The sequence below is a fragment of the Pinus tabuliformis genome, chromosome 9 (genome assembly GCF_031772625.1).
Source record: "Pinus tabuliformis cultivar Carrire ecotype Pingquan chromosome 9, CPIR1, whole genome shotgun sequence".
Taxonomy (NCBI): domain Eukaryota; kingdom Viridiplantae; phylum Streptophyta; class Pinopsida; order Pinales; family Pinaceae; genus Pinus; species Pinus tabuliformis.
In genome coordinates, this window is record NC_142307.1 from 1,438,210,350 (window position 1) to 1,438,236,486 (window position 26,137).

The window sequence follows — 26,137 nt, forward strand, 5'->3', positions numbered from 1 at the left end:
AGATATTTGGATTTAGGTTTAGGATTAAAAAAATCCTCTTTTAGACTCTTGGCATTCCTATTATTTTACATAGATGTGAGGTTTGCTATTGTAATATATAAAAAATGTTTTGGAGGAAAATTGAATAGTTACAAAAGTACTTTATAAGCTACAAACTCAAAAGTAAGGAAATACTCCCTAGCTAATCCTCCTAATTGAAGAAAATTGTAATAGCCTTGGGTTAAGTTTTCATGTAAATAAAATGAAACCAAGGTCATTGGACACGTATTCCAAGATGAATGGATGGGAAAATCATTATGCTGGGAATAATTTATGGTTTATTATTGGCTATGGAAATTGGAATTGACATTGGAAGAGGAGAAAGGAAATAAATGGAAATTTAATACAAGAAATAAAGGACAATATGAGAAAAGGAAGATGAAGAGACAAGAATACACATGCAAGGAAAAATAAAGGAAAAGGAAAGGAAAAGGAAAAGAAAAAGGAAATAGATCACACACACACACTCTTGGACACACCGTTTAGAGAAGGGAAGAGCAAGAGAGAGAGAACAAGAAATTTTACATAAGGAATACTTAAGCAAGCAAACAAGGAACAATCAAGGGAGTGCAAGAGGAATTTTGGATAGTGGCAAGCAACGCCATAAAATAGTTGTGGATTTATAGGTAATAATGTGCATGTGTGATTTAGCTTGTTGGGATTTGATGCATGGTCTATGCATCGGTTTATTGGTCATGCTTACTATCATTGGCATGGGGTTTTCTTGGATTGACAATGATGTACAACCTTTCCATTTCCATTTCATGGATAGCCATGAGGGTTGGGCTCCCTGTTTTGGTTAATCTTTGGATTTCCGGTAGTTCTTTTTATCTTACTTTAGGTGGTATGAGGAAAATTCCAAAGGGTTGAGGGTGGAGATGGTTTTCTCCTAGAACTATTGATAGGTGGGTCGAGACATTAAAATTCTTTTGTGTATGGTGAATAAATTCTGAGGCATTCAAGATTGTTTGGTTTTGGTGATTTCTAGACCAGTTTAGGAGAAATCACTATGGGTGAGGGTTGAGGTGGTTTAGTCTCTGGATTCCGTAGTTGGTTTTATTTTGGTTTATCCCATGTGATCCCGCATTCATGCTTGGAATATGGCACAGGGGTGATTGTCTAAAAGAAAGATTTGGTTCAATCCAATCTATGGTTGGGTGGTACGTGGAAGTCCTTGACTTAGTTGGCTTTATGCATACGTTATTATGTGTTATTTATTATTTAGATCTTTGAGCATGTGTATTGGTTATTATGTTGATTTTACGACTAGTTTTTCATGTATTCATCTTGGTTAAATGCTAGTTATAGGAATGGTTAAATGATGTACTCTTGTTATGGATATTGTTCATGGTTTGATAAGTTATTGAATTGGTTATATGAATGCATGAGGTAACAAGTGTTGTTGCATCTAGTTTGATAGGTTAGTAAGCCTTCTTGAGGATTCTCTAGGGAAATTGAGTAGTGAACATATGCATTCATGACCTCTAGTTACTATGTTTATTTAAATGTTTATCATGTGTTTGGAAAATTTTGGAAAGAAATGGGCCTAATTTAGATTATGTAGACTTGTGATTATCATATACTTAATTATGGAAAGTTCTTGTCAGTTCTGGGCAGTGGCCTATAGGATAGCCCTGAAATTTAGTCATTGAATCCATAGTTGTCGGCACAGAACTAGGGATTTTTTGTTATATTTGCATGGAAGACGACATCTGCATGTGGCTAGAGCCTTCTGGTCACATGGACTAGACTAAATTTGTGTGCCTGGGCTATAACGCTTGGTAAAAAGTTATGTTCCAACTTAAGGAAATATCTTTAATGGATGTTGTCTGACATATAGGTGATCAGGTGTCCCTCGGAGGTTGCAGTAAGTTTCAAGATCGTAGACCCCACTTCGATAACTAGAATTTGGATTTTGGGTCATGCATGGTAACTCTCATATCATGTTTACCTTGGTGAGCTTGTGAAAGCTGGTAAATGTGGGGTGGGGTGTTACAGAGTGGTATCAGAGCAAGGTTGCAGCACTGAAGCTCAAGGTAAATGCATATTGTTATTCATATATGTATGGCTGACAGGCATGCATTATTTGATTGTTTTGGTGGCATGTCAATTTTGTATATGTTTGTTATACCTGAATGTTGGTTACTTATTGATATTGTTATTATATCATGCACATGATATGTTTTATCATGCTAATCTTGATTGGCCTGTGTAGATGCAATAACCTCACCAACAATAAGTTGAGGTATTCTTTTGATTATGCTTTTATTTATCTAACAATGGCATATTACAGGAAATAGAAGGCCAAGAGATGAAGAGTAGAATAGTTGAGTACAGTTGACATGATTGCCTGTATACACTAAAGAAGACATTGGTCTGATGGGAAAGATCAATTGAGCAATAGAGAGGGGGTGACTCTCCTGATCCAGTAGATACATTAAGAAACTTGAAGGGAGAGGTCATAAGTTTTAAGGAGTATAATTAGAGATTGATTGAAGCACAGGAACGACTTGTGAAAGCTCAAGAAAAGAAAGTTGAGGTTAATGTATTCATCCTCCAAAGAATTTCATATTTGCATAAGCAAGGATAACTAGAAATCATTCATGGAAATAGATAGGAAGAAAGGACTAATGGTACAGATGGAATTAGGTCTCAGAAAAGGAACAGTCTAGACAGGGATGATACAGTGAAGAGTGGTAGATTGTTAGATACACCTGAGAGGAGGGCTTCTACTCATGGATTTAATTCTAGCTATACTTTCGGGAGACATCATCATCATCATAACCAACATCATAATAATAGGAGTTAGAGGGGATACTTGCTAGAAGAGTTCAAGAAATCCAAATATCCTACTTTTGATGGTTAGTTGACTAATTTAGAAGATGTAGAAGCAAGGTTTCTTGGGATGAGGAAATTATTCAAACTTCATGATTACTCTAATAATATGAGAGCCAAGATAGCTACCTTCAATCTTAAGAGAAAAGTAGATATATGGTTAGAAGATCTCAAACATGTCATAGATATCAGATAAGAGGAGATGATTTATGAAGAATTTGAAGGAATCTTAAGGAAGAAGTACATTTCTAAGAGATATTATGATGGAAAGGCCAAGGAAATCTATGAGCTCAGGATGAGTTCAATGATAGATGAATAGTATACAAACAAATTTATGGAGTTGTTGAGATATGAGCCCTATCTCAAGGATGAGAACGAAAAGATCCAGATGTTCATCAACAGACTCCCATTATCATTCAAAGAACTAATTTATTTTGATGAGCCTCATTCTTTGGAGGAAGCTATCAGGAATTTAAATCACTATTATGAGCAGTCAAAGCATAAGCCCAAGTTCAAGCATGACTGAAAAGGTAATGAGAAGACTAAAGGAAAATGTCCTAAGAAGCAAGGAAGATATCAGGATGCAAGTGACATGGACAATGTGGCTCCACATAAGAAGTTTGATGAAACTGAGAGAGGACATGTGTCTTAGCCTGAGGAGAAGTAGAATAAAGGAAATGGAAAAAACCTTTGAAGTGTTGGACCTGTGGTAGATACCATTGTTGGAGGGATTTTCCATTATATCAGGGTTGCAGGCCTCAGATCTATAGTGCTCAAGAGGCATGGATAGTTGGGGATGTAGGAGAGGGAATTCCCCAGATCTATGCAGTAGTGGAAAATAGGTAGGCAGGTCATCAGGAATCCATTATCAAGATAGAGGGTAAGATTTGTGATCAATTTGTTTCTATTTTGATTGATCCTGGGTTGAATTATAGTTATATTACTGTTGACCTGGTGGATCAGTTTCAGTTAAATAAGGAAATGCATGTAGCATCTTGGTTGGTGTAGTTGGCTATAGGGACCAAGAGAAGAGTTCATCATTGGGTGAAGTATTATGCATTTGAGTTTAATGGCATGCCTACAACAACAAATATGAAATTGCTTCCTTTAGGTTCATATAGCATGCTTTTGGGCATGGGCTAATTTTTTATTCACAAGACTAAGGTAGATTGCTATGAAAAGGCTATTGAGTACCTGGATGATTATGGAGAAAAGAGAGTCTTGCAGGAAAATAAGAAGCTTAGCTTAGTGAGGATGGTTACAACTATGCAATCCAAGTGCAACCGAAGGAAAGGATGTTTATTGTTTCTAGTACATGTTTCCAATTAAAAAGGGAAGGAGGATGAGGATGATGAAGTCTTGAGGAGGTATTCTTTCTTACACTAGTTTTAGGATGTGTTTCCTAAAAATATTCTAGAGCTACCTCCTCATAGAGAGGTGGATTTATCTATTGAGTTCATGCCAGGAGAAACACCAACACTGAAGACACCTTACAAGATTATCACGCCCGAGTTGCTAGAACTGATGTCGCAACTTAGATAAATGTTTGATAAGGGATACATAAGGCCAAGTGTGTCTCCTTGAGGTGCACTAGTATTATTTGTATGTAAGAAGGACAATACTCTCATATTGTGCATTGATTACAGGTAGTTGAACAAGGTAACTATCAAGAACATGTACCCATTACCTCAAATTGATGATTTGTTTGATCATCTGAAGGGAGCTACAGTATTTTCAAAGATTAATCTAAGATCAGAATATCATTAGGTGCACATCAAATAAGAATACATCTATGAGGTTTGATTTCATACAAGGTATGGGAAATATGAGTTCGCTGATGTTCCTTTTGTTCTTACCAATGCTATAGCCACCTTCATGTGTTTGATGAACAGTGTGTTGGGCCGTTACCTAGATAAGGTTTTGATAGTCTTTGTTAATGATATATTGGTATATTCAAAGAATGAGGAGGAGCATGCAGACCACCTAGAAGCGATATTGAGATTGTTGAGAGAACATAAGTTGTGTGCAAATATCAGCAAGTGTAGCTTCTTTCATACTCAGATTCATCATTTGGGACATGTTCTTTCCAAGGAGGTGATAGTAGTGGATCCAAAAAATATTAAGGCTATCATGGAGTGGCCAGCTCTAAAGAATGTGGATGAGGTCAGATTATTCATGGGAATAGCAGGTTATTACAGAAATTTCATTGAGAAATTATTCAATATTGGCTACCTTATCACATCTTTGCAAAGGAAAGGGAAAACGTTTGAATGGACTACTGAGTGTTCAACTAGTTTTGATTAGTTGAAGCAGTTACTTACCCATGCTCTAATTTTGAAGATTGCAGGTTCTGATAAGGAGTTTGTAGTTTGTACAAATGCTTGCAAGGAAGGACTTGGTGGAGTCTTGATTTAGGAAGGGTAGGTGGTTTTCTATGAATCATCGAAGTTTAATGAGCATGAGAAAAAATATGTGACTCATGATCTTGTGTTGGAAGCTATCATTCATGCATTGAAGAAGTGGATACATTATCCCCTTGGAAGGAGATTCATTTTGATGAGTGATCATAGTGGGATGAGGTACTTGTTTGACCAACCCAATTTGAATGCAAGGAAAGCTAAATGGTTGGATATTCACAATGAGTTTGATTTTGAGATTAGGCACATTAAAGGAAAAGAGAACTGAGTTACAGATGCTGTCAATAGGAGAGTGTAGGTGAATCATATTTCAATTGCGATCTCTTATGGGATAAATTTGAATGAGAGGATCTTACATGTAGGGAAACATGATGAGAAGTACCAACAACTAAAGCAAATATTACAATAGCAAGGTGAAGGTGATAGGGATGAAGAGTATCACCTCACAATAGATGGATTGGTTAGATTCAAGAGAAGCATCTATGTTCCTTACAGTGGTGAATTAAACAAACGTATCTTGAGGGAGTTTCATGTCAAGTCGTATTTAGGCCACTCAGGATACCAAAAGACTTTGACAACTATCAATAAGTTCTACTATTTGCTGAATTTGAAGAAAAAGGTGCTTGAGTTTGTTGCAAGGTGCTTGGACCGTCAGCGAGTGAAAGCTAAATGCAAGCATCCAACTGGTTTGTTGCAGCCTATTCCAATTCTGGAATGGAAATGGGAGATCGTTACCATGGGTTTCATTACAGGATTTCCTAGGACATCAAGGCAGTGTGACTCCATCACAGTTGTAGTTGATAGGTTGGGCAAGGTAGCTCACTTAATTGAAGTTAAGTCTACTAATTCAATTAGTGAAGTGGATCAATTCCTCATTAAGGATATAGTGAGGTTGCATGGAGTTCCTAAGAGGATTATATCAGATAAAAATTCCAAGTTCAATTCCAAGTTTTGGAAGGAGTTGTTTGCAGGCTTGGGTATAGATTTAGCCTTTAGTACAACTTATCATCCACAGATAGAGGGACGGATAGATAGGGTTAGAAGGATTCTTCAGTTTATGTTCAGGATGTATGTCATGCATCAGCAGAGGAAGTGGGAGGAATATATTCCATTGGTATAGTTTTCTTATAATAATGTGTATCAGGAATCCTTGAAGATGTGTCCATTTCAAGCTCTCTATGGGAGGAGTTGTAACACTCATATCAGTTGGAGTGATCGAGTGAGTAGGGTGTTTATTGGTCCTAACATGTTGAGGGACATGGAACAAGAGATGGAGGTTATCAGAAATAATTTGAAGGTAGCACATGACAGGCATAAGAGCTATGTGAATCAAAAAAGGGTGTTCAAGGAGGTTTAGGTTGGGGAGCATGTGCACTTGTGTATCAACGCCAAGAAGAGCTCCTTGAGGATTGGATCATATTCCAGGTTTGAACCTCAGTATTGTGAGCCTTTTTAGATCTTTGAGAGGATTGGACTAGTGGCTTACAAAATTGCTTTGCCTCTATTGGTGAAAATCCATGGTGTTTTCCATTTTTCATTGCTGAAAACATATATACGGGATGTTGATCATGTGATTGATTGGTTTGCATGCATGTGGAGCCAAAAGGAGAGTTCCATCTAGTGTCTCAATGCATCCTATACTGAAAGAAGCTCCTACATCGAAATCAAGCCACACAAAAAGTTAAAGTGCAGTGGAAGCACTTTGGGCCCAATGAAGCTACATGGGAGATGGTTGATTAGATGTGAGAATTATATCCTTCTTTATTTCTTGGTTGAAGCAAATGTGATTCTAGGGTCTATATATATATATATATATATATATCTATATATATATATATATATATATATATATATATATATATATATATATATATATTAATTACTACATCAAGTTTTGTTTATAAACCTCCAATAAGCACTATGTTTCTCATATTTTAAGCAATTTTCATTGTAAATACTACAACAAGATGTGTTATAAATCTCCAATAAGTAGTATGTTTCGATTTGAGTAGTTTTGGTTGTTCATAAGTGTCATAGAAAACTAAGGATGGTGTTTTTGTAACAATGTCGGGTTAAGTTTCCATGTCAATAAAATAAAACCAAGGTCATGGGACACGAATTCCACGATGGATGTAAGGGAAAAACATTACATTGGGAATCACTTACAGTTTATTATTGGCTATGGAAATTGGAATTTCCATTGGAAAAGGAAAAAGGCAATAAATGAAAATTGAATGCAAGAAATAAAGGAAAATTGGAGAAAAGGGAGATGAAGAGAAAATAATATGCATGCAAGGGGAAATGAAGGAAAAATAAAGGAAAAGAAAAATAAAAAGGAAATAAAACACACATACACACACTATTGGACACACTTTTGGACATTCTAATATTCACTTACATAAGGGAAGAGCAAGAGAGAGAGAACAAGCTCTTGGACACAAGGAAGACCCAAGCAAGCAAGCAAGGAACAAGTAAGCGAGTTGATGTAGGGGTCACCCCCGCACATACCCACAGTATCCATAAATATGCATAAATACATCTGTCCCAAGTATTTGACTCTCAAAAGAGTAAACTATTCAAACCATAAATGATTAAGGCCCCTTTATCATCAGTTCCTTTGTATCGAAACTCAATCACCATGCCAAAACCTCCTATCAGGACTTTTAAACAACCCTCAAGCCTTTGTTTATGACTCTATTGAAGTCATTCGTTAAATCCTTCCTACCGGAACTTTAAACCTCCTATCGGGACTCATTCACTCCCATAAACCTTACTTTAAGCTTTTAGGCCGCATATATAACCTTCCCTCTTTCATACATTGGTTACATATATGTTTTAAACGTATAAACCTTTCATCGGTGCTATTTCCTTATAAAACCCATTTACAAAGGAAAATGCTCCCAAAACATACCTTTCCACCTTTAGTACAGTCTCTGCACACTTTCCGAGGATTTCCTTTATCGCAATCGGCTATCGGCTCCTCCGCGGGTCATATATACAAGCCTCATCACCACTCCGATGCCGATATGCAACTATCAGAATTGTTAATATATGTTTTAGACTTAAAAAGGCTCCGCAACACATATATCGCCGATACATGGAAATAAATTGAAATCCTACTCCGAACACATATACGTGGATCTCAAATACTTTCCAACCGCACCTATAACTTCATCGGGTCCGCACCTTTAGTTGCTCCATAGTGCTGCTTCTCCGAGCTCCGATGAGCCCGATCTTCGATCGCTGACCAGTGTAGCCTCCAATCAAATCTTGATCATCCATTGTATCCCTCGATCCAATGGTTGAGATTAGTCTCGACCGTTTAAACGTACGCAACTATTCTCCACTGTCGATTTGTACATAACAGATATGATAGCTGTCGCTGATAGCGGGTATATAACAAGCGGGAGGGTTAGCCACCCGATAAAGTTGTTTCCTCTCACCTCCACTGTCACAAGTCGTTTGATGGGTGGAATTGGTGCTCGTCCTTCAATACCGCTTACAGTTTTGAAGCCGCCCGAAATCCACTTACACTGTTACAAAACCGCCTTCCTTCATTTAAAGTTTGTTGATGCGATATTCCTCCATCTCCTTTGTGATTGGATCCTAGTCGTTGATCTTCCAGATCCAATGGCTGTTGACCGTCAATCTTCACTCCTTCCACTTCTTTACTTTGGTTTTACGCCAGTTCTTCAATATTTCCTCTGTATTTCGGGTTTCTTCAAAGGTTCTTCCCCCTTCGTTGTTCCGCTGTGACTCCCTTCTGAGCTTGACTTTTGTGATTTTTATCACTGACTCTGGACTTTACTTGATCTTTTGCATGGATTCAAAGATCCATGATGAACCTCTGGCTCATTCTTCTCCTCTATACCCCACCTCGACTCTGCCTGCAACCTCTGTTAGAGAACCTACGAGTTCACACAGTAATCGATCAATAGACACACGATTAACACATTTCCACACTCAGAATCGAATTACTTTATATATAAACATATAAAAAATTTATTACATAACGAGACTCTCTGTCTCGTGGCTTGATCTTCTGATATCAGTGGCCTCCTCCCATGACTATGCCCGTAGTCTTACATATATTTCAGTGATTTTTGTTGAACTCATCCTGGTTCCACTCCTAAATCTATTGAACTGACTCCTAAATCCTCTGTCCACTTCTACTTCAATTAATTCCTAAAATCTCTCCTTAGTTCCTCGAATCATGGAATGCTTAAAGAGTCCTAATTGAATTTAGACTCTTTTGTCATTATTACCCACTCATGTCCCTCTTATTCGAAAGTATTTACAATATATATCACACATCTAATTTATTCCTATTCTATGCACTCAAAAGCCTAATATTACATTTATTCATCACTTAGGAATCCAACTTCCTAAAAATGCATGACCCCCTATGTCTACTTAATTACAATGATTTTCTCTTGGGTTGAATGCTCCTGCATCAGTCTCCCAAAGTAGAAAATATTCATGATCTCCTAATCATGTGTCTTTTGATCTTTATCTTCCTGGATCCCACACATTGTTTTGTAATTATCCAAATGCTTTACTCCTTTGCTGCTACTGTACTTCCACTGTCTCTTGTTCCCTCTTCTTCTCTTTGTCAATCAGGTTGAAGTTCTAATTAATCTTTCTTCCTGCTGCTACCATTTTCCTCCATTTGAACTGCTTCATCATCAGTTGCCACATCTCTTCAATCTATGTCTCCAGTACATCCTTGGACTGGTCCATGTTCTGCTTCATATTTCTGCCTCCTTCTTTTTGTTTCAGGTTGCTGTCCAGTAATTCTTTAAACTACTATTGGTTACTTTCTCTTTGTAGATGTTGGTTTACTTTTTCTTCCACTTTTTCTCTTGTTCCAACTTTTGCTTTGCTTACTCCAACTTTTGCTTTGCTTGCTATGCTGACTTCTATGTTGACTGCCTCCCTATCATCCTTACCCTCTCTCATTATTATCTCTTCTTGTATTGAATCATGATTGTCTAGCATTCTGTTTAAAAATTGAGCATCTTTGTTCCATGGATTGAATTCTTCCACGGAATCTTCTTCTCTCATCTTTATTTGGTTGTTCATCTGTGCCAAATCTTCTCCAGCATCTGCAACTAAACCTGCACTCAAAAAACACTTGTTAAAATAAAAGACATAAGGCTCATGTGCCTTATCTTCCTTTGGAAACAATTCAATTTTCTGCTCTATTTCTTTCCCCTCTATCATCACGTCAGTATGTTTTGTTGAATTCTCAATAGAACTCATGATACTATCAACTAGTCTCTCTTCCTGCTCTAATGATGCCTTCTTGCTCTTGTCCACCATAGTGAACTCCTTCCTTTGTAATCACACTGTCATACTCTGAATTTCTCATCAAATATTCCATCAATGAAATCTCTTTGTGACACTTCATAAGTATTTCATCATCACTTATGTTTCCTACATTTATACACAAATTATTAGCTTGGAAATCATAAGGTTCAACAGTCTCAATTATTGCTTCACATATCAGCTCTTGAGACTAAATTTCATCTCCTTCTTTCACAAGAAATTGTTCCTATGTTGTCACATCTTCACACATCCATGCATTGTTAAGTTCTTTCTGCTGCAATAAATCGCTACTTTTCTCCATTAAGAGACATTCTCCATCCTCCTTTACTTTAGAGTTTTTATATTCTAAAAGATACTTCTCCATACTTTCGAAAGCTTCAAAATATTGTTTATCCTCTGCAAAACACTCCTTCATTATTGTTCTTTCTCTCTTTGCTAAGCCTTTTGCATAGACTTCTTCTTTCTTAACATCTTTCACTAGATGTCCTTCTTCCTCAATAGCTTCCATGGTTATTTCCATTATGCCTATCATCATGGTGAATTGATGATCCTTTACTATGTTTTCAGCTAACATAGTCTCTTCTTCAAGTTTGCATTCAATCTCTTGTTGTTTATCTTCCCCCAAAGCTATTCTTGTCTCACCATCTGCATTAACACTCTCCTGCATTTTTTCTGCAATCACAGACAAACTATCAATTTTAAAAACATAAGACCCTATGGTCCTACTTGATGTCTTAGCCATCATATCTTCTTGTTGTTATAAATCCTTCATATGATTCAGAAATTCTTCGATGGTCTCCTCTCAAATCTCCTCAAGCCCTTCACTTGGTTGCTTGATACCTTTCCCTAACTGTATATGAGATCTATCTATGCCATCCTCTTCCAAAACAGAATTTAGATTCTGCTTGTCCTCTTCCTTCTTCATGACAATATCAGCAAATTGTCCTTCCTTACATGGTTTACCTGCAAACATACACAAATTGTCAGATTTAAAACCATGTGACCCTTTGGCCTCACTTGAAGTTCAAGTCTTCATCTTCACGCTCTCCTAGAAATTCTCCCTATTCTGGTTCACAAATGGACTCTTCCATTTCTAACTCAACTTCCTTGAGTTTTCCCATCAGCCACTTTACTTGCTTTTGTTGTATCCTTCTCTGCATCTCATGCCATTCCAATGGCTTCTTCCTTAATACCCAACCTTGTCTCTGGATTTCCTCAAGTATCATCCTTAATGCATCAAGTTGTTCTTTTAACTCTGCAATCTCTTTGTCAATTTCCTCTTGACTCATCCTTTTGCCATCTTCTTTAGCATGCTTCTTCTCATATCCTCTGTTATGGCTTCTCTCTGAAACTTTGCTATGACTATCAGTAGTCATCTTCTTCTCCTCTTTCTTCATGAGCTCCTCACTCATCTGCAACAAGCCTCTGCAACAGCTAGTCCTCCTTGCTGCAATCTTACCTCACAAAGCTCTCCTCACTCAATCTTTTGGTAAGCATGGGTCCTCTGTCTAGAACCTCCTCTTGAGCAACACCTTTGTTCCTTCTAGGCTTCTGCAATCTCTCACTCTCTCTTGAGAACACTTCATCTGTCCTCTCTGTCCAATCTCTTGTTGGATTATTCAGGTTCACTGCCACTTCTCTATCAGAGTGTTTTCCTTACTCTGTCTTCAAGAACACACCTTGTTCTCCTCTCACAACTTCTCTTGTTGTCACCTGTGCATTAGCATAAAAACTCACAATCTCCATTTAAAACAAAACATATTACCTCACCTTCAAGATCTCAGCATGATCTTGTTTTACCATTCCACCTGTACCTTGAATGGTTTTTTTCTGTCTCTTGCATTTGCAAGTTCTGCTACACATCACCTCTGTGTGCCTTCCTTCTGTCAGATTAGAATCTGATCCTTCCTCTTGCCTGCATAAACACCTTAACACATATTCTATTCTCAATTCTTTCTCATAGAATTTCTTTGTTCTGTTTTAACCAATTGTTTCAACTTCAATTCTACTCTGATTACACATCTTCTCTGATACGCACATACCCACAGTATGAATAAATATGCATAAATACATCTATCCCAAGTATTTGAATCTCAAAGGAGTCAAATCTTCAAACCATAAATGATTGAGGCCCCTTTATGATCAGCTCCTTTGTATTGAAACTCAATCACCCTGCAAAAACCTCCTATTGGGACTTTAAACCTCCTATCGAGACTCATTCATTCCCATAAACCTTACTTTAAGCTTTTAGGCCGCATATATAACCTTCCCGCTTTAATATATTGGTTACATATATGTTTTAAACGTATAAACCTTTCATCAAAGCTATTTCCTTGTAAGACCCATTTACAAAGGAAAATTCTCCCAAAACATACATTTCCGCCTTTAGTACGCTCTCTGGACACTTTCCGAGGATTTCCTTTCTCGCAATCGGCTATCAGCTCCTCCGCGGGTCATATATACAAGTCTCATCACCCCTCCAATTCCAATATGTGACTATCGTAATCGTTAATATATGTTTTAGCCTTAAAAAGGCTCCACAACACATCTATTGCCAATACATGGAAATACATTGAAATCCCACTCTGAACACATATAAGCAGATCTCAAATACTTTCCAACCACATCTATAACTTCATCAGGTCTGCACCTTTAGTTGCTCCACAACGCTACTTCTCCAAACTCCGATAAGCCTGATCTTCGATCGCCGATCAGTGTAGCCTCCGATCAAATCTTGAACATCCATTGTATTCCCCGATCCAATGGTTGAGATTTCTCCTGACCATTTAAATGTGCACAACTATTCTCCACCGCCGATCTGTACCCAATAGATCTGATGGCTGTCGCTGATATCGGGTAGATAAAAAGCGCGAGGGTTAACCACCTGATAAAGTGGTTTCCTCTCACCTCCACTACCACATGTCATTTGATGAGTGGAATCGGTACTCGTCCTTCAATACCGCTTACAGTTTTGAAGCCGCCCGAAATTCACTTACATTGTTACAAAACCGCCTTCCTTCATTTAAAGTTTTTCGATGTGATATTCCTCCGTCTCCTCTGCAATTGGATCCTGGCCGTTGATCTTCCAGATCCAACGGCTACTGAATTCAATCTTCATTCCTTCTTCCACTTCTTTACTTTGGTTTTACGCCAGTTCTTCAATATTTCCTCTGTATTTCAGGTTTCCTCAAAGGTTCTTCCCCCTTCGCTGTTCCGCTACTACTCCCTTATGACTTCTGTGATTTTTATTACTGCCTCTAGAATTTACTTAATCTTTCGCATGGATTCAAAGATCCATGACAAACCTCTGGCCCGTTCTTCTCCTCTATACCCCCCTCGACTCTGCCTGCAACCTTTTTTACAAAACCTACGAGTTCACACAGTAATCAATCAATAGACACACGATTAACACATTTCAACACTCAAAATTGAATTCCTCTGTATATAAACATATAAACACTTGATTACATAACAATACTCTTTGTCTCATGGCCTGATCTTCTACTATCAGTTGCCTCCTCCCACGACTATGCCCGTAGGATTACATATATGTTAGTGAGTTCTGTTGAACTCATCCTGGTTCCACTCCTAAATATATTGAACTAACTCCTAAATCCTCTATCCACTTCTACTTCAAGTAGTTCCTAAAAGCTCTCCTTAGTTCCTCAAATCATGGAATTCTGAAAGAGTCCTAGTTGACTTTAAACTCTTTTTTCATTATTACCCACTCATGTCCCTCTTATTCAAGAGTATTTATAGGATATCTCATACATCTAATTTATTCCTATTATATGCACTCAAAAGCCTCATATTACATTTATTCATCACTTAGGAATCCAACTTCCCAAAAATGCATGACTGCCTATGTCTACTTAATTACAATGATTTTCTCTTGGGTTGAATGCTCCTGCATCAGACTCCCAAAGTAGAAAATATTCATGATCTCCTGATCATGTGTCTTTTGATCTTTATCTTCCTGGATCCCACACTTTGTTTTGTAACTGTCCAAATGCTTTGCTCCTTTGCTGCTGCTGTACTTCCGCTGTCTTCTGTTCCCTCTTCTTCTCTTTGTCAATCAGGTTCAAGTTCTGATTGATCTTTCTTCCTGCTGCTACCATTTTCCTCCATTTGAACTGCTTCATCATTAGTTACCACATCTCTTCAATATTTGTCTCTAGTACATCCTTAGATTGGTCCATGTTCTGCTTCATATTTCTGCCTCATTCTTTTTTTTCAGGTTGCTATTGCTGTCCACTAATTCTTTAAACTCCTATTGGTTACTTTCTCTTTGTAGCTTCTAGTTCACTTTTTCTTCCACTTTTGCTCTTGTTCCAACTTTTTCTTTGCTTGCTATGCTAACTTCTATGTTGACTCTTATGCTGACTACCTCCATATTATCCTTAACCTCTTTCATGATTATCTCTTCTTATATTGAATCATGACTATCCAACATTATCTCTAAAAATTGAGCATCTCTGTTCCATGGATTGAATTCTTCCATAGAATCTTCTTCTCTCATCTTTATTTGGTTGTTCATCTGTGCCAAATCTTCTCCAGCATCTGCAACTAAACCTACACTCACAAAACACTTGTTAAAATCAAAGACATAAGGCTTTTGTGCCTTATCTTCCTTTGGCAACAATTCAATTTGTTGCTCTGTTTCTTTCCCCTCTATCAGCACATTAGTATGCTGTGTTGAATTCTCAATAGAACTCATGAGACTATCAGCTAGTCTCTCTTCCACATCATCTTATCTAATTATGTCTTCTTGCTCTTGTCCACCATAGTGAACTCCTTTCTTTGTAATCACATTGTCATACTCTGAATTTCTCAGCAAATATTCCATCAATGCAATCTATTTGTGAAACTTCATAAGTATTTCATCATCACTTATGTTTCCTGCATTTATACACAAATTATTAGTTTGGAAATCATAAGGTTCAACAGTCTCAACTGTTGCTTCACATATCAGCTCTTCAGACTGAACTTCATCTCCTTCTTTCACAAGAACTTTTTCTTGTGTTGTCACATCTTCACACATCCATGCATTGTTAAGTTCTTTATGCTGCAATAAATCATTGCTTTTCTCCATTAAGAGACATTCTCCTTCCTCCTTTACTTCAAAGTTTTTATCTTCTATAAGATACTTCTCCATACTTCTGAAAGCTTCAAAAGATTGTTTATCCTCTGCAAAACACTCCTTTATTAGTGTTCTTTCTCCCTTTTCTAAGTCTTTTGCATAGACTTCTTCTTTCTTAACATCTTTCAGTAGATGTCCTTCTTCCTCAATAGCTTCCATGGATATTTCCACTGTGCCTATCATCATGGTGAATTGATGATCCTTTACTATGTTTTCAGCTAACATAGTCTCTTCTTCAAGTTTGCCTTCAATATCTTGTTGTTTATCTTTCCCCAAAGCTATTTTTGTCTCACCATCTACATTAACAATGAACATTCTCCTACATTTGTTTTGCAATCACAGACAAACTATCAATTTTAAAAACATAAGACCCTATGGTCCTACTTGATGTCTCAGCCATCATATCTTCTTGTTGTTCTAAATCCTTCATATGATTCAGAAATTCTTCGATGGTCTCCTCTCCAATCTCCTCAATTCCTTCACTTGGTTTCTTGATATCATTCCCTAACTGTATATGAGACCTATCTATCTCATCCTCTTCCAAAATAGAATTTAGATTCTTCTTGTCTTCTTCCTTCTCCATGAAAATATCAGCAAATTGTCCTTCCTTACATGTTTCACCTGCAAACACACAAAAATTGTCAGATTTAAAACCATCTAACCCTTTGGCCTCACTTGAAGTTCCAGCCTTCAAGTCTTCATCTTCACTCTCTCCTAGAAATTCTCCCTGTTTTGGTTCACAAATCGACTCTTCCATTTCTAACTCAACTTCCTTGAGTTTTCCCATCAGTCACTTTACTTGCTTTTGTTGTATCCTTCTCTGCATCTCATGCCATTCCACTGACTTCTTCCTTAATACCCAACCTTGTCACTGGCTTTCCTCAAGTATCCTCCTTAATTCATCGAGTTGTTCTTTTAACTCTGCAATCTCTTTGTCAATTTCCTCTTGACTCATCCTTTTGCCATCTGCTTTGGCATTCTTCTTCTCATATCCTTTGTTGTGGCTTCTCTCTGAACCTCTGCTATGACTATCAGTAGTCATCTTCTTCTCCTCTTTCTTCATGAGCTCCTCACTCATCTGCAACAAGCCTCTGCAATAGCTAGTCCTCCTTGCTGCAATCTTACCTCACTAAGCTCTCCTCACTCAGTCTTTTGGTAAGCACGGGTCCTCTGTTTGGAACCTCCTCTTGAGCAACACCTTTGTTCCTTCTAGGCTTCTACAATCTCTCACTCTCTCTTGAGAACACTTCAGCTATCCTCTCTGTCTAATCTCTTGTTCGATTCTTCAGGTTCACTGCCACTTCTCTATCAAAATGTTTTCCTTACTATGTCTTCAAGAACACATATGGTTCTCCTCTCACAACTTCTCTTGCTATCACCTGTGCATTAGTATAAAAACTCACAATCTCCATTTAAAACAGAACATATTACCTCACCTTCAAGATCTCAGCATGATCTTGTTTTACTATTCCACCTGTACCTTCAATGGATTTTCTCTTTCTCTTGCATCTGCAAGTTCTGCTACACATCACCTCTGTGTGCCTTCCTTCTGTCAGATTAGAATCCGATCCTTCCTCTTTCCTGCATAAACACCTTAACATATTCTGTTCTCAATTCTTTCTCATAGAATTTCTTTGTTCTATTTTAACCAATTGTTTCAACTTCAATTCTGCTCTGATTACACATCTGCTCTGATACCACTAATGATGCAGGGGTCACCCCCACACATACCCACAGTATGCATAAATATGCATAAATACATCTGTCCCAAGTATTTGACTCTCAAAGGAGTCAAATCTTCAAACCATAAATGATTAAGGCCCCTTCATCATTGGTTCCTTTATATCGGAACTCAATCACCCCACAAAAACATCCTATTGGGACTTTTAAACAACCCTCAAGCCTTTGTTTATGACTATATTGAAGTAATTCATTAAATCATTCCTACTGGGACTTTAAACCTCCTATCGGGACTCATTCACTCCTAGAAACCTTACTTTAAGCTTTTAGGCTGCATATATAACCTTCCCTCTTTAATGCATTGGTTACATATATGTTTTAAACGTATAAACCTTTCATCGGCGCTATTTCCTTATAAAACCCATTTAAAAAGGAAAATTCTCCCAAAACATACCTTTCCGCCTTTAGTATGCTATCTGCACACTTTCCGAGGATTGCCTTGATCGCAATCATCTATTGGCTCCTCTGCGGGTCATATATACAAGCCTCATCACCGCTTCGATTCCAATATGCGACTACCGGAATCGTTAATATATGTTAAAAAGGCTCTGCAACACATCTATCACCAATACATGGAAATACATTGAAATCTCTCTCTGAACACGTATAAGCAGGTCTCAAATACTTTCCAAGCACATCTATAACTTCATCAGGTCCACACCTTTAGTCACTCCACAATGCTGCTTCTTCTAACTCCAATAAGCCCGATCTCCGATCACCGATCAGTGTAGCCTCTAATCAAATATTGATCATCCGTTGTATCGCCCGATCCAACAGTTGAGATTGCTCCCGACCATTTAAATGTGTGCGACTATTCTCCACTGTCGATCTGTACCCAACAAATCCAATGGCTGTCGCTGATATCGGGTAGATAACAAGCGCGAGGGTTAACCACCCGATAAAGTGGTTTCCTCTCACCTCTGCTACCACACATCATTTTATGAGTGGAATCAGTGCTCGTCCTTCAATACCACTTACAGTTTTGAAGCCGCCCGAAATCCACTTACACTGTTACAAAACCACCTTCCTTCATTTAAAGTTTGCTGATGCGATATTCCTTCGTCTCCTCTGAAATTGGATCCTGGCCGTTGATCTTCTAGATCCAATGGCTGTTGAGCATCAATCTTCACTCCTTCTTCCACTTCTTTACTTTTCTTTTACGCCAGTTCTTCAATATTTCCTCTATATTTTGGGTTTCTTCAAAGGTTCTTCCCCCTTTGCTGTTCCACTGTGACTCCCTTCTGAGCTTGACTTTTGTGATTTTTATCACTGAATCTGGACTTTACTTGATCTTTCTCATGAATTCAAAGATCCATGACGAACCTCCGGCTCATTCTTCTCCTCTATACCCCGCCTCGACTTTGCCTACAACCTCTCTTATAGAACCTACGAGTTCACACAACAATCGATCAATAGACACACGATTAACACATTTCCACACTCAGAATCGAATTCCTTTGTATATAAGCATATAAACAGTTGATTACATAGCGAGACTCTCTCTCTCATGGCCTGATCTTCTGCTATCAGTGGCCTCCTCCCATGACTCTACCCATAGGCTTACATATATGTTAGTGTGTTCTATTGAACTCATCCTGGTTCCACTCCTAGATTTATTGAACTGACTCCTAAATCCTATGTCCACTTCTACTTCAATTGATTCCTAAAATCTCTCCTTAGTTCCTTGAATCATGGAATTCTTAAAGAGTCCTAATTGACTTTAGAGTCTTTTTTCATTATTACCCACTCATGTCCCTCTTATTTGAGAGTATTTACAAGATATATCACGCATCTAATTTATTCCTATTCTATGCACTCAAAAGCCTAATATTACATTTATTCATCACTTAGGAATCCAACATCCTAAAAATGCATGACCCCCTATGTCTACCTAATTACAATGATTTTCTCTTGGGTTGAATGCTTCTGCATCAAGAGTGCAAGACGAAGTTTGGAAAACATCAACCTAGGGAAGAAAATAGTTGTGGATTTATAGGTAACAGTGTGAATGTGTGATTTATCATGCCATGATTTGATGCATGGTTTATTGGCCATGTTTGTTGTCATTGGCATGGGGTTTTGTTGGATTTACAGTGATGTACAACCATTCCTTTTCCATTTCCTGGATAGCCATGATGTAGTGGGTTCCATGTTTTGGTTAAGATTTGGATTGTCAGTATATTTTGGATCCTGGTTGAGGTGGTCTCAGGAAACTTGCAAAGGATTTAGGATGGGGATGCTTTTCTCCTGGAACTCTTGACAGGTGGGTGACGACAGGAAAATTCCTTTGGGTATGGTGAAGAAAGTCTAAGGCATCCAAGCTTGTTTGATTTTGGTGATTTCTAGACAATTTTAGGTGAAATCACTGTGGTTGAGGGTTGAGGTGGTTTAGCCTCTAGATCCTTGGTTGGTTTTGTTTCGGTTTATCCCATGTGAACCCACATTCATGCTTGGAATATTCCACGAGGGTGATTATTTGAAAGAAAGATTTGGTTCAGCCTAATCTATAGTCGTGTGCTACGTGGAATTCCTTGACATGGCTGGCTTTATGCATATGTTATTATGTGTTATTTCTTATTGAGATGAATGAGCACATGTATTGGTTATTCTGTTGATTTATGAAAGGTTTGTCATGGATTAATTCTAGTTAAATGTTGGTTATAGGCATGGTTAAATGATGTGCTCTTGTTATGCATCTTGTTCATGATTTGATAAGTTATTGAATTGGTTCTATGAATGCATGAGATAACAAGTGTTTTTGCATCTAGCTTGAGAGGGCAGTAAGCCTTCTTGAGGATTCTCTGATGAAATTAAGGAAACAATGAACAAATATGCATTTATGACATCTAGTTACTATGTTTACCATATGTTTGTTTAAATGTTTATCATGTGTTTGGAAAGTTTGGGCAAGATATGAGCCTAAGTATAGATTATGTATACTTGTCATTATCATATACTAGATTCTAGAAATTTATGGGCAGTGGCTTGTAGGATAAACCTAAAATCCTAGCATTCAATTTGTGGCCAAAAGCATAGAATTTAGTAGTTTTTGATGTAGGCGCATAGATGATGGTTTTTGCGTGCAAATCGAGCCTTCTAGCCACATGAACTAGACTGCATACATGTGAATGTGCTGTAAATATTGGTAAAACGTTAGTTCCAACTCAGGGAAAGATTTTCAGTGGATGTTTTCTGACATCTAGGTGATTAGGTGTCCTTGGTAGGTTACAGTAAGTTTAAGGATGGTAGATCCCACCCTCATAACTGGAACATGGATGTTGGGTCTTGCATAGTAACTCTTGTCTCATTTTTACCCCAGTGAGCTTCTAAAAGCGGGTAAATATGGGGTGGGGTGTTACAAAAACATTCCCCCCTTTTAAAGCATGGCTATGACTATGTATCTAATATATAAGAAGAATTTATACAACATGGACACCAAGAGGTTTCCTAACTTGATTCAATCCATGCTTGGAACATTGGGAAATAAAGGAGGAGATCATCTTACAAAATTTGGATAATATTAAAAATATTATTACTAATATAGTAATAATAGTGAAATTCTTTATATTGTTACTATGTCCATGGATTGAGGATAGTGTCCAACATTTTAGGTGGACACTCCACCCATCCTTAGGGACCAAATAAACCAAGTAATTATAAAAGAGAGCATGTAAGATTTTTAAAGTGCAATGAACGAGAGACCTAGGTCAAAAAGAAACATTGGGATTGCTAGATCAAAAAGAAATGTTATAAGTCAATCGATACATGGTAAATTAGGAAAATTAAAGAGAAATTACATAAATATAAAATGAAAAACAATACATAAAAAAAATTCAGGATTTGAATAAATTTAAAAGAAATTGAAAATTGAAAATTTTAGGAATTGAAGATATAATAATCAAAAGCATTAAATTAAATTATTACTTTCAAATTTAAGGAGAAATTGTGGGGTAATAAAATGTTAGAGGGAAAAATAAAATGAAGATATTATAAGGATATGATCAACCCTAATATTAAAAATCATAATTATCTTTCTATTTAGACTAGTGTTAAGAAGAAAATGAATGTTGCCAAGATAAGAACTAATTCTCACAAGCTTCATAGTGAAAATCAACATTGGTCAATTCGCATAAAGTCATGGGATGAAAGAGTTTGTCACATTAGCAATAATGATAGGGATGAAGATGAAAGCACTTTATCTCACATTGTACATATTATACCCACTTTTGATCTAATTTTCAAAATATTTTTCACACTACGAACCTTCTTGACCTTTTAGATCAACAAAATTATCTTGATTTGAGAAGACTTGTGCCAATTCCTTTTAAGCATAGTAATAGAATATTAAAGAATTCTAATTAATTATTTACCTTCTTAAAATTTGGAAAATCATATAAATCTTGGTGAATGTTAATTATAACAATCGTGATCATCATCTTTATCTTTTTTTTTTTTTCCAAAAGAAGAAAAACAATAATTTTATTAAAGTATAAAATTACATCCACATATGCCTAAACACATTAAGAAATAGCTTGAGGTTGAGAAAAAGAAAGAAGGATCCCACAGGTTCATAATTATAACATCAGAAAAAGTCCATAAAGGCTTCTACTATCGAAATATACATATAATGCTCAAATATGTATAAACCCATATGGAAAATATCGGGAAAATCATAATCCGGTTCATAATCAGTTGTGTATTATCGTATATAAAGAGTGTAGATATATGTAAATGATAACCTAATGAAGGATCAAGCTGGCCCAATTTGGGCCCAATGATCATGTAAAGATTATGTTTTATGGCCATGTTTTTCCTATGCAATTTTCCATGCTCTTGAGTCCAAGTCCATTTCCATCTTTGAAAGGGAGTTTGCTTGCTCATTGGGGCTAAAGTTGTGTAAACGATATTCTCCCCTCATCTATTTGATCACCAAAGGAGATTCTCCATAAATATGAATATTTGAGATGTTATGTTAGAGAGAAATATGCAAAAAGTAACTTGAACGCCATGAGTTCCACATAATTGTTAGTAACAAGGCCTACCCAGAAAGCGATCGAGTGCCCTTTAGAAAATAAGACGAGCCCGAACAACTCCTTTTAGAGGATTGCACTAGACAACTCCATAATCGTTATCGTTTATATAAACAACTGTAAGAAAAATTAAAATATCTTATAAAAATATATAAATATATATTTTTTAATTTATAAAATACAATTAAAATACATACCTGTTATTATATCTCTATATCATATAATAATATAATATTTATTATATATCATAAAAAAATACATAAACATTATTACGATTATATGATATCATATAGTAATTAGCTAAAGGCTTCCTCTATCAACCAGTGAAAGAAAGCTTATAAAAAAAGAAAAAATTATTTTAACATCCACGAGGCTAAAAATAACATATAAAACAGATTCAATATTGAATATTAAGAAATTATTGAATTCTTAATTAATCTTGATCCTTGCAGCCACTTTGAAAATTACCAGACTAAAGGGCAACGCGTGGATGCCACATTCATATACGCATGTATCCATACACACACCTTGTTATTCTTTTATTATTATTTTAAATGCAGACTATTTCTTTGAAATCCATAATAATACCGAGTTCAAACTTCAAGTAGCTTAAGATGAAATATTCAATGGTAAAAATTCTGGGTGGTTTTAAGTAATACATTAATAAAAAGGCAGCTTTTTTTTAATATATAGTTTATTATTTGCTCTTAAGATTAATGTTGTGTGCCCAACCTTCCTTAACTTTCACCTTTCACTTATGCAATTTTGACTTCCCCAGTTCGTAGTATAAATTTCATATGGTTTTGACCCATCGAGTTTTCAAAGAAATATATTTTTTAATATTAAATAATATATTTAATTAAATCATTTATATCACGCCATAAATTCCACTTTCATTGCTCTCATCCCCAAGTCCGACTCCCTATCTTCATTTGATGACTTTCGCCCTATCTCTCTCTGTAATGTACTCTACAAGATTATATCAAAGATTATTGCAAACCGGCTCAAACCTATCCTTTCAGCTCACATTGCCCCCCAGCAATTTGCTTTCCTCGAGGATAGGCAGATTCATGAAGCTATAGGGTCTGCCCAGGAAGCCCTGCACTCCATCTGGTCTAAACATCTCAAGTGCACTCTCTTGAAAATCGATCTCTCTAAAGCTTTCGACCGGGTCAGCTGGCTTTACATTAAGATGCTCCTTATACATCTGGGCTTCCCTCTACCTTTCATAATCTGGATTATGGCCTATATTACCACCCCCACATTCAGCATCCTGATCAATGGATCTGCCTCTCACTTATTTCACTCTGAAAGGGGACTTCGGCAGGGCTGCCCCCTATCACCACTTCTATTTCTTTTGGTCATGGAAGGACTGAGTCGATTAATCATCTCTGCCCCAAGGGAAGGGTCTCTAAAAGGCCTCAAGATCATGGAAGAATGCTACCTCACACACCTACTGTTCGTGGACGATGTACTCATACTTTTGGATGTAAGCATTAGAGACTCAGTCATTTTCCCGCATACTTTATCTCTTCTCACAGACCACAGGGATGCAGGTAAATAGAGATAAATCTACCATTACACTGGCCTGTACCTCTGTCAATGAAGCACAATTTGCTCTGCAGGCCTTCCCTTACATCATACATCCATTGGACAAGGGTCTTAAATATCTAGGCTTCTGGTTAAAACCCATTAGCCAGAAGATTGCAGATTGGTCTTGGCTGGTATCCAAACTAGAAAAAAGGCTCACCTGTTGGAGCCATAGATACCTCTCTAGAGCAGGCTGACTAATCCTCATAAAATCCGTGCTGGAAGCAACCCTGGTCTTCTGGATGGCACTAGCTTGGATTCCTAGACACACTCTGGCCCGTCTCCAGCAAATCTGCAACAGATATCTCTGGGCGGGAAGTCAAGACAAGCGCATTTTTGCATGGATAGGCTGGCAGAAGATCGCACTCCCAAAGAAGTGGGGAGGATGGGGCCTAAAAGACCTTCCACTGTTTGCACAAGCATTGGCAGCAAAGATGAGCTGGGCACTAATTACTAGTCAGAACTTATGGACCCGCCTCTCTTACCACAAATATATATGGCCCCTAGGCATATTGGATTGGATCAGGCTCCCAAATTGGAACAGAACAGGGGTATCATCAATTTGGAAAGCCCTACTACACTCTATGCCTATGATCAGAGACAATTTAGCCTGGAAGATTAGAGACGGGACCCTGGCTAGGATTGGCATCGACCCATGGGCTGGCAGTGGAGGTAGGCACATACTGCCTCAAGACTTGGTCGATTACCTTCTTACCCGCAATATCAAAGTGTTAGCCCAAATTGTCGACCGGGAATCCTCTGATATATTCCATCAGGCCTGGAGGACAGCTCAGCAACTAAACATCCCTCCTAGATGGCATCAGGCATGGCAGACCTACAGGGAGACCCTGATGGAATCTCACATCAGAATCATTGAGGGGCCAGACGAACTTACTTGGAGCCAGTCTGAAACCGGTTTTTACACTCCAAAGGCTGGTTATACCCATCTCATAAGTCACAAAAAGCCAGAGGTATTATCAAATTGGTGGCACAGCATCTGGAAACTCTCTGCATCCCTGAGATCAAAGCTCTTCTTCTGGTGTGTTCTCCGTAATAAGGTGCCCACAGGAGAAAATCTACTGCACAGAGCATATTACGGACCCACCTGGTGTACGATCTGCAAAGAAGAATCCGAATCCACAGAACACCTGTTCATGCAATGCAGGATGATACAGGACCTGTGGACTACCATTAAAAACACCATCCCCTACTCTGGCACCTGGGTGGGCACAAGTTTAATTGAGGCTTAGACAGGCTGGGAGTCGAGGCACAAGGGAACCAAGACTGTCAACCTGCCTATCATCGTAAATTGGCTCATTTGGAAAGCACGTAACCGTATCATATTCCATGACCAGAATGTCATCTGGCAATTAGTGGAGGCTGGAATTATCGTAGCTTATGGTGAACTGCCAGAGCCCCCGCCCCCTCATGTGCGTAAACCTCACCCACTGCCCCGTATTGATCAAGACACCCCGTGGGCATATTTTGATGGGGCCGCAAACATATAGAGCTGTGGGGGTGGTATCATCATATATAAATCTGAACAACAATTTTATCGTATAAAAGCAGGCCTGGGAATGGGGACAAACAACTTTGCAGAACTCATCACCCTCCGCCATTTACTTCATTTTGCATTGAGTCATCATATCACACGCATTAACATCTATGGGGATTCAAAAACCATCATAAATTGGTTCAACAACATATCAAATTGTCACATTCACACACTCAGCATTATATTGAATGAAATTCTTGAACTCAAAGCAGCTTTTAACAGCATCACATGTTCACACATCTATAGGGAACATAACGAGAGTGCTGACAAACTATCCAAGGAGGCCACGATGATGGACAGAGGAGTATGGGAAATCACAGAGGTACAAGGACATCAGGAGTACAAATACTACCACCGCCCATACATTGATCCGCGATATCAGCATGCACCGGAGCTATAAATCATCTGATAAATTTTGTATAGATCTGAACAGTATTTTTGTAAATATTTAAACATGTTTTTG

At 37.6% G+C, this 26,137-nt stretch overlaps 1 protein-coding gene across 1 annotated transcript; it reads left to right on the top strand.

Moving 5' to 3' along the window:
- Nucleotides 1-24,703: 24,703 nt before the first annotated feature.
- Nucleotides 24,704-25,627, top strand: LOC149153975 (uncharacterized). Its single transcript, XM_089443997.1, has 2 exons — nucleotides 24,704-25,342; nucleotides 25,475-25,627. The coding sequence occupies exons 1-2, from the start codon at nucleotides 24,704-24,706 to the stop codon at nucleotides 25,625-25,627; spliced, it is 792 nt and encodes a 263-aa protein (XP_089300123.1).
- Nucleotides 25,628-26,137: the final 510 nt, after the last annotated feature.